The sequence below is a fragment of the Eschrichtius robustus genome, chromosome 17 (genome assembly GCF_028021215.1).
Source record: "Eschrichtius robustus isolate mEscRob2 chromosome 17, mEscRob2.pri, whole genome shotgun sequence".
Taxonomy (NCBI): Eukaryota; Metazoa; Chordata; class Mammalia; order Artiodactyla; family Eschrichtiidae; genus Eschrichtius; species Eschrichtius robustus.
In genome coordinates, this window is record NC_090840.1 from 16,919,320 (window position 1) to 16,929,124 (window position 9,805).

General features: G+C 49.9%; 1 protein-coding gene across 1 annotated transcript; it reads right to left on the reverse strand.

Moving 5' to 3' along the window:
- Positions 1-1,260: 1,260 nt before the first annotated feature.
- MSC (musculin) lies at positions 1,261-3,914 on the reverse strand. The gene is made up of 2 exons (XM_068525746.1): positions 3,230-3,914; positions 1,261-2,356 (listed from the first exon to the last, which is right to left on the reverse strand). Exons 1-2 carry the CDS (start codon positions 3,737-3,739, stop codon positions 2,270-2,272), a joined length of 597 nt encoding a protein of 198 aa, XP_068381847.1. The 5' UTR covers positions 3,740-3,914; the 3' UTR covers positions 1,261-2,269.
- Positions 3,915-9,805: the final 5,891 nt, after the last annotated feature.

The following is a 9,805-nucleotide window of genomic DNA, read 5'->3' on the forward strand; positions in this document are numbered from 1 at the left end:
TGGGGTTGCACAGGGTCACTAGTCTGGGGGGGTGGCAGAGCTTGGATTCCAAGCTTGGTTCTGCAAACCTTCAGGTTCACCTTAATAAGATACAACAATGCCTCCTTTCCTCGAAGAGGACCTTATTTCCTGGAAGCTCTGGAAAAGACCTTGACTCAGAGCTGGCTTCGAGCAGACACCCCACCCCCAAGAAGCCTGGCTTCCAGTGCTTACAAAAGGCCTAAGTGCCTTGAACCACCCTGATGAGGTTTACTGTCACTAGTTACTCCCAAGTTCTCCTTTAACCAGAGAGCCCTGCTGAAATCCCCTGCTGACTTCTGCCACTGAAGACTGGATCCCCACCGGGTATGAACAATAGCCCAAGAAAATGGTGCCAGAAAGCAGTTCTCCGGAGTTTGGGTTCGGTTTAGTTCAACACAGGAAACTATGCTCCCTCACCTCACTCTCACCTCCTAAACTCCAGCTGTATTTTCTCTCTCTGGGCAAGAAAACTGCCTTTCAATTTCATAAAATAATGGACACACCCCAAATCAGGCAGTTGTTTAGGTAGTTTTATCCTTCACACTTTTCTAAATTTTCTAAAGTTTCTACAAAGAGAATGCTCCTTTAAAAAAGACCTGTTTAAAAAACCATGTGATGGGTTTCCCAAGTTATTACTTCCTGCGAAAACTGCAGGTAGTTACGTCAAAAGTCTATATAAACAATATTTGAAAAAAAGAAAAGCTCTACTGAAGTACAAATTGGCTCCTTGTGTTGTGGTTTTATTCTGCTAGTTAGACCTGAGACCCATCCTCCACGCCGGGTATGTGGGCTGTAGGGGGTTCTTGAGCTACTTGCAATTGTTAGCACTGGAGTGTGTTTTAGGCTGGAGAAATCGTCGTGTATGTGTGTGTGTGTAAAAGGAAAAAGTGCACATATATTACTTTGAAGAGTGTATACCTTTCAACGTGGCTCAGGCCCCAAAAGATTCTTAGGGCCTAACAAGCCTCCAGTTCCTGCTTTCCAGTAACCCTTGCCTTGAGAAGATGAATCATAGAAAGAGAGTTACGCTTGAAATTGCAGTGATCCAAATGTGATCAACCCCCTCGGCCGACAATGACCTAATCCCCCGTCCAGAGCCAAGAGGGCACCTTTAAATTAATTCCCAGACCAAACTCAGTCAAGGGCAACAAAGACCACATTCTGACGCCCCAGGGGCACTCGGTTTTCACAACGCGTTTTATTATTCATACAAAAATAAATTTATTTACATTTGCTAATTACTGTGGTAGTGCAGCCTGGCGCAGCGGCGCGTGCCCCCGCAGCAGGGTCACTGGGTACGGGACAGCCTCGGCGCCCCGCCCCGCCGGAGGAAGAACGTGGACGCCGAGAGGCAGTGTTGGAGGCGGGGGCCACCCCGAGCGGGGAGGCCAGCTGGGGACAGTCAGGAGTCGGGGGGAGGGGAGCTGCAAGTAGGTGTGGGAGGAGGGAGCAGAGGGAGGTGCCGAAGGAGACCCGAGCCGGGTTCAGTGGGGAGAGCCGGATGGGAGGCTCAAGCCTAGAAGGGGAGGGGGGAGACGGAAGCCTGGTTTCGGAGAGATGGGCGCCTGGGGGGAGTGAAAGGGGTGACCGCACCTGAAAGCCGAACCGCCAGGGCCGCTCCTGGCAAACCCAGCTGAGCTGGTCTCAGCGCGCCTCCACCTCTCCCCGAGCGGAGAGGGCATCGTGAGCCCGCCAGAAGGGCGCTGCCCCGTGGGATACAAACCTGGCCCAGGTGTGCCACACTCTCTTTGCAACTTAAAGACGCGCCCCTGGTAGGTCTCACGTGAAGACCTCCGTCTTCGAAGCCGATTGTCGAGAGCGCGTTCTAACAATTACCTAACCGCGAAAGGCCTGGGCTGCGCAGAGTCGTGCCATCACCCATGTGGATCTGGCTCAGCCTGGAAACGAACGCCTAGGCGGCTGCGCGCTGGGCTCAGACTGCAGCGCCGGCGTTGGTCCACACTGCTAAAGCCCGAGGTTGGAGCTGGGTCCGCGTGTAAAGTGTCGTCGCCCAAACCCGCGGCAGCCTAGCCGTCCGCATCCTGCGATGACGGCCGCGCCGCGGAACCCTGGGGCTGCACCCCACGCCCGCCACCTGTCGAGTTCACAGTCCCGGGGTGGGAGTCTAGGAGAATCCAATGGAACTGTCCTCCCATTCTCGGGGGTTCTCACGCTCTCTCCCTTCTCTCCCTGACCCCCAAACACACTCGCTTAACCAATAATCCATTCAAGTGAGTTCGAGTTCGATCTAAGCGGTGGTTCCACATAATCTGTTGGCTGCGGAAACTTCTTTGGTGTCAGAGTCGGGTCGTCCCGAGACCACAAATGGCCATGTCTGTAAAATCAAAAAGAGCATCAGATACTGGAGGAGAAACGACCGTTTCAAACCGAAACCGCTCTCCAAACGGAATCCTGGAATATCCCTGGCTTTGAGTAGCTCAGATTTTATCAGTATTCTGGGAATTTGCGTGTCTTCTCTCTAAACTAAGATTTTAACTTTACTGTATTTTGATCATGTGAGACGGGAGGTGTCCGTCCATGCTGCCCTCACGATGATTCCGCGAAATTTGCATGAATTTGGAATTTTGTCGCTTAGTTCCCTTCCCCCCAACACACACACACACACACACATACACACACCAATCAGCCATTCGCTCCAAGTAGGAACTGGGATATGATCTTTCTCAAGCCTGGAGAATTGGCAGGTCGGAGAGGGACTTTCCAGACAAATCCCGTTTGGGGAAACCTCTGCTGTTCTTCAAGAATTGAAAAACCCAAAGGCTTTCGAAAAGAGATCGGCCTTCCCTCCTTCCTTTCAGAAAGTAAGGCTTGTTGATTCAAACCTGTCAGACGCTTAGCTGGAAAAAGCTAGGAAGGGAGATTTGCCAATCAATCTACAACGGGACAGCGGACTCAGATGGAACTTAGATTTAGTCCGGAAGCAGGATATTAGACAATAGCTGTCACTGGGCAAAGCACCACGTTCAATGATAAGAATGATGCAAACACAGAAGGGTGGATGGTTCTCCTCCAGGAAAATGGCTGGCCCCTCTGGTGATCCGGGAGAAACTAAACTGGCCTCCTCACCACCCATACCGGAACGCCCCTACCCCCGGTTTTCCGCAGGGGCCAGACTCTGCCCGGCGCCCGGGAGTGCGCCGGGCATCTCTCGGCCGCCCGCCCCGGGCCTCGCGCGCCGCGCCCCTACCAGGTTCACCGGGTGCACGTAGCCGTTCTCGTAGCGGTCCTCCTGCAGCAGCTGCCGCAGGTGCGCGATGTAACTGGAAGCCAGCCGGAGCGTGTCCAGCTTGGAAAGCTTGGTGTCGGGGGGCACCCAGGGCAGGCTGGTCTTGAGCCTGGAGAAGGCTTTGCTCAGCACGCGCATCCGGGCGCGCTCGCGGGCGTTGGCCGCGTTCCTCTGCGACTGCTTGCACTCGGCCGCCGAGCCCTTGGGCGGGAGGGGCTTCTTGCCACCGCCGCCCCCCGCCACCCCTGGCCGCTTCCTCTTGCAGCCTCCGGCGCCGCCGGCCGCGCCCAGCGCACAGCGCTCCTCCTCGCCGTCGGGGTCTTCCTCCTCCGCGGACGAGTTGTCACTGGGCGAGATGTAGCTGCGCTCGGCGCCGCGGAGGGGCGGCCTCTTGGAGACGGGGACCGGGTACCCGCGCTGCAGCTCCCGCAGCTCCATCTCCTCGGGGTCGCTCCCCGAGCCGGTGGACATCGCCGTGTCCCCCACGCCCCCGCCTTCCGCCCCCAGGCCAGTCTCGCGGCCTCCGCCTTCCGCTGCCTCGCGGAGGCGGGGGCCAGGCTGAACTCGGTGAGGACCAGAGGCCGGGGTCGGGAAGCGCGGAGCCCGGAGAACGAGCACCGCCGCTGACCCGGGAGAGCGTGGCCGAGAAGTCGGCGCCCGGGCCCAGGCTCGGCGCGCAGCGCCTTTTGACAGGACTATTTATCTGTACTCCTCGGAAGAAACCACCCAGGGCAAAGAAGAGGGGGTTGGAAAGGGGGGCAAGAGGTGGGGCGGGGGCGTGGAAGGGGTGGGGACCATTTTCAGAGTGCAGAGGATCTGCTGGTGGGGGCGGGGAAGGGACGTCTCTTTTGAGCCGGGATTTGGGCCCCTGTCCCCGACGGACCCATCAAGTGCGAGATGACCGTGCGCAGGGTGAGTGAAGGAGGGGTCCTTGTTCGTACCCATGTACCCATCCCATTTCCACCCCGCGACTGATCATAGCGATGGCGAAGGTTGCCAGACACGTGGAAACCCCAGGATCGCGACCTCTGCTTCTTTCCCGAGTCTTTTCAGCAGAACAGTATTTTCCAAGTTCATCACTCATAACGTCTGACTGCCTATTCAAGCCTGGCCCGACAAAAGAGTAAAAGCAAAACAAGCAAGCAACACCAAACAGTCCGCGAGTTACCTCTCATTTCCCTCCCCTCCTTTCCTTTAACTTCGCAGTATGATTTACAGAGCGCTTTCATCTACATTGGTTCCTTTCATTTTCAGACATCTGTGACTTAAATGTTATTATCTCCACTTTGCAGAACTTGAAGCTAAGCCGCAGAGATAGATATTAAATAAAGGACCCCAAATCAACAGGCTGGTAAGTAGAATATGGACTCAAAATCCGTGAGTAGAATCCCTGGCCCCTCGGTATTCCAGTCGCTACACGCCTCCCCGCCGCACAGCACAGATGCTTATATCTGCTATTTTTTGCTGTCTTGAGAGTTCCATGTGTTAATTTTGTTTTTAACACCACCGTGCGTAAGATAGAGGATCCTGTCCCAGCGGTTGAGTTATAGTCTAGGGACTCGATGACTATTTTAGATGATATGTTGAAGAGCGCGCTCCTGGATGCAGAATGTAAGTCAACACAATCGTCCAAAGTAAAAAACAAAAACAAAAAAATCCCGACAAAACGGCACCCAGAAGTATGCCCCTCAAAGGAGACAAACCATAACTGCGGTCTTATCGTTTTCTCACTCGAAGGGCCTTTGCAATACGTGGTCTGGGGATGTGTACTTCATTTTGGAAGTGGACACCAATGGCCAGCTATTGAATGCCTGCTGTGTGCCAGGCACTGCATTAGGCGCCCTGTGCCTGCCCACTGAGTAATTAAAACAAACACACAAAACTAAAACAACAACAAAATAATTAAAACCCTATGAGGTTGGGTTGGGGTTAGTTACTCCGTTCTGAGGAAACTGAATCTTCACACCCGAATTAGGTGTTTACCTGTCCTTTCCCTACAAGCCCACAGCTTCCCAAGCTGAGCGAAGCTTAAGGAGAGACTGATGGGCAGTTAGCTGGGGACGGAGCGGCCAGAAGCCGCGGGGCCAGCCTCGCTCCGCCGGCTCCTCCAGCAGAACAAATGCGCCCGGCTCCATGCCTGAAGGGCCGCAACAGGTGGCTGGCCCGGGCTGACTTCATCACTCAGGCATCATCGTTCTACCTTCGTCTCCCAGGCCAGGCCTCCCCCGTGGGGGTGTTTCGCCAAACCCATCCCGCTCGCCCCCGTTTGCAGAGGTTTTCTCCCGGTATATTTTGTCATTTGGTTGGGGGGTGGGGGTGGAGAGTAGGGGGAGGGGCTCCTTTGGGATCAGTTGAGTAAAAAGATCTCTCGCTCTCAGTTCTCTCTGGTCTGAGAAAACGCAGGGAATACTTGACAGAGCATAGACATCTTTCCGGAAACGCTTGAACTTGAACTTGACTCTAGGTGCGCCAGGCGAAGGAGAAAAGCAAAAAAAAAAACAACAAAAAAGAGAGAGAAGGGGGAGCAAAAAGATGTAAAGAGGAGATCTCAGGCAGCTTTTTGCATCGCCTATTGATGACTTGAAGATATCAGCATAAATACAGAGTCTCACACATTAGAGGCAGGCATATAGGTTTTAAAAATCAGGATTGTTTATACAGGTGCAGAACAAAGTCTTTTCTTTAGAAAAGATTAATGGCAGGGAGAGCGCTAGATTTTCTCTAAACAGTCGCAAAAACTGTACCCAGCCTCAACGCGAAGTGGGTCATGGCCAGTTTCTTTTCCTTGAAGGAACTGCCTGACCCCAAGGATTCTTTTTCTTTTCTTTTTTTTTTTTTAAATAGCTCTTTCCTTTTTCCTTCTTTTTTCTTTTTCCTTCCTTCCTTCCTTCCTTCCTCCCTTCCTCCCCTCTTCTTCCCTTTCTCCCTCTGATCTCTTTTAAGAAAGACAGCTATTTTCTCTATTTTCTTTTATCTTGTTTTCATTTCCCCTTTCACTCCATTTCTTTCTAGTTACATTTTTATTCTTTCACTCTTTTTTTCAAGTTGCATACTCCTAATGAAGATTAAGAAATGTATCTTCATGTACATTTCATGTTAGTATATAACTGCAGTTTGCTTTAACACGTTTGTAATGACATCTGACATTCGTCACCTCTTTAGACTTTCAAAATGCTTTTACTTTTCCTTCTCTCTCAGTGAGTACAAAAACCCCGTGAGCTGAACAGTGCAAGTATAACTATCTCTTTTGAAAAACCAGTCGTTTTAATTGTTTTGCAAGTTCCCAAATGAATATTGCAAATGAACATTGCAAATGAATAATGAAATCTTTACTTTTGTATTTTAAAAAAGCACATTGAAAGCAATTCCTATCTGCCCATGCTTTACAACCTTTTATATTTGTAACACAAATATACAGTTGTCTATGGTATATATTGATGATTTTGAAATTCTTTAAGATGTTCTTTTTAAGTATGCAATGGGAGGTGGGGTTAAAGTTACAGTCTCAGACATTAATACATTTAATAATAATTAATAAATTAATAATCCTGGCTGTCCTGCTTATTAGCTGTATGACCTTTGGCAATTTACTTTTTCTGAGGCTCAGATTACTGATCTATAATATGAAATATCTAACTTGTTGTGAGGAAGGGGGAGTATATGAGCAATTGCCCAGGCCACAGCCTGATGCACTGGAGAAAATCAATAAATCCTAGTTATTTTTATTACTATGAACTGCCTTGCCCAACATCACACACCTAATAAAGTGTCAGGGCCCAGAACTGACCCAGGTTTTGTACACCAGGGCTTGATATGGATTTCAGACAGCACAAGATGTTTCTTTGCTTTAACTGCAGGCTTCTAGGGTGTGAAGTGCATGGTCCCCTTGCCGGACATTTTCCACAGGCCTCATAAGAGACATCACTGAGGGAAAATGGATGGGACTGCATTAGAAACTTTCTTCAAGTTTTCTCACCATAAAGTCACAGCACTTCTCCAAGCCTCACTTCCCCTATTTGAAAACTGGGATAAAACTCCTAAATCAGTAACTGAAAAGGATTAAATGAGATTGTGGAGAAGCAGCACACTAAGTGTAACAGAGAAAAGGTGCTTAATTTGCTAAAATAAAAAAAATGCAGACTTTGGTTTTCTAAAAAGGGAGAATGAGGTGGATGATAATTACAGACCATAGAAAAGAAGGCCATTTAATGCCACCTTCCCCTTCCTCCGAAGTAAATACTGCGTAAGGAAGTGTAAAGTTGGTCAGGTCAAGTGGGTTTAGAGTTTGTTTGGGGGTGGGGGGTGGATACCAAGTCAAAGCATGTGGTAAGTAGGTGCTTAAGAAATGTTTGTTGTTGGAATGCATTTCCCATATGACTTTCCTGGTGGTGTCTCCCCAGAGCCTCCTGATGTTCTGGGTTTGTCCAGTTGGCTGAAGAAATTGCCCACACCTTTGACCTAGAAAAACAAAGAGTCTAGACCAGCACTGTCCAATATGGATGTCACCAGCCACATGAGGCAATTGAGCACTTGGAATGTGGCTAGTCATGTACAATATTGTAAAATACACACTGGATATTGAAGACAATATGAAGAAAAGAATGTAAAATATCTCACTAATATTTTTTAAAAATATATGTCAAACGATGATAATATTTTTGATATACTGGGTTAAAGGAAGTATATTCTACCGTTAAAAATAAATTATAAATTTTTACCATTAAAAATAAATAATTTTACCGTTGCTTTGTATTTTTACAATGTGGCTACTAGAAATTGGGAACTACAGATGTGGCTCGCATTATATTTCTATTGGATAATTCAGGGATTAATGAGGCAATTGTGCATTGAGTGTCTAGTGTTTGCTGTGGCAGGTGTTGGTGAGCCAGTCTCCCGCCCACTCGGAAGGCACATTCTCGTGGGAAAAAGCACCACAATGCGGGAAGCACACATTACAGCACGTCTGCTCTCACTAATCCCTGTCATCTCGCCTGCATCTCTCCACGTGTACCCGACCCCGTCTAATCCCTCCAACCCTAGAACACGCTGAGAAACGCTTCCAGTTGGTTTGGATTTCCGCAGCTCGCTGCACTGGGAAAATTTACAACGAGGCGTCCATTCCCCAAGCAGGATGGCCACCCCACGGACACCGGCCAGGGCTCCAGTGCCCAGTTCGTCCGCCTTTTCAGAGCAAACCTGGGTACCGACTACTGCGCCCAGGCCCGGGAACTGAAGGTTCCGGGTTAAGCCGTGCACAAGTCACGTGCTATACGGGTCACGTGGTATGCCGTCTCACGGGGAGTGGGAGGGGTCACGTGGGGGGCGTAGTTTTAGGCCCGCCACGTTTCTCTGTCTCGCGAAGCCGGAGCCGGCTTCTGTTCCGGGGTCGTCCCCACGCTGCCTGACCTGGAAGGAAAGGGACTCCTGGCTCTTGGCTTCCCGCCAGCCACGTGGTCCGGTGCCTGTGGGAACAGTGAGGCCCGCGGGAGGAGTTCTCTGTCACCCAGGACACAACCGGTCCTCCCCCGCTTGTTTATTTATCCAAGATTTGCGGCCAGATTTTTGCCTCCTTGGAGTCCCGTGAGGCCTTAGCGTTTAGACAGGCCAGGGCCTGGACACATCAGGTTTGCAGAGGCTGAAGGTAGAAAGGCCGGAGTTAAGAATGAAAAAGGAGCACACAACATTGTTAATCAACTATACTCTAATATAAAATAAAAATTTTTTAAAAATGAAGAAGGAGAGAGGGAAGGTGATAAGACTCAGAGACCTCATTTTCTCTGCCATTTAGGACAGAAGGAAAAAAATCGTCATTGATCGTCTTGTCAACTGAAATGCAGGTGACTTTGAAAAAGATTTTTGTTTTTTTAAAGCAATTTGTGTGGGAGCCAACGCCAAGGCGTAACTGTTCTGCAAACCCCAGATTAGGACTAGAAAGCTGCCGGGCTTCTGCAAATGACTTTCAATGCTCCATTAACAGAGTTAAGCAGCCCCACTCTCAAGAAGAAAAGCCCCGTGGCACAGCTTCCCGAGGCTTGTCTGCAGAATCCCTGGACTTCACTGATTTGGAGGATCCTGAAGGGCGAGCTGGTCTGGGCTGTGGCTCATGGGTCTGATAGCAATCTTATTTTTAAAAATCCCTCGAGACAGCCTTTAATTCTTAGGCAAAAGCTAAGAAACTCTGTCTTAGAAGTTTTTTCTTTTACTGTTGATTTTTATCGGCAGTACTTTGGAAGTGTGAAAATACTCCATTACCAAAACATCCCTTGAAATGTAGCACGCAGCTCTGGTCTCCAGTATGTGGTCCCAAGCCTTGGATTTAATTGTGGAGTTAACCTGGGAGAGAATGACATTCTGCCATGTGGCACGTACTGGAAAAAGGCCCCTCTGCTGTGGACATTAGGAGATCTCTGCCTATCAGCTCCGTGGCCTTGGGCCACTTGCTGGCCTTCTTGGAGCTGTTTCTCTGTGTGTAGCCCACGTCTCAGGTGGTGACGAGGGTCAACAAGATTGCCCGGCGGTGTGCAGGCGCCCCTGGAA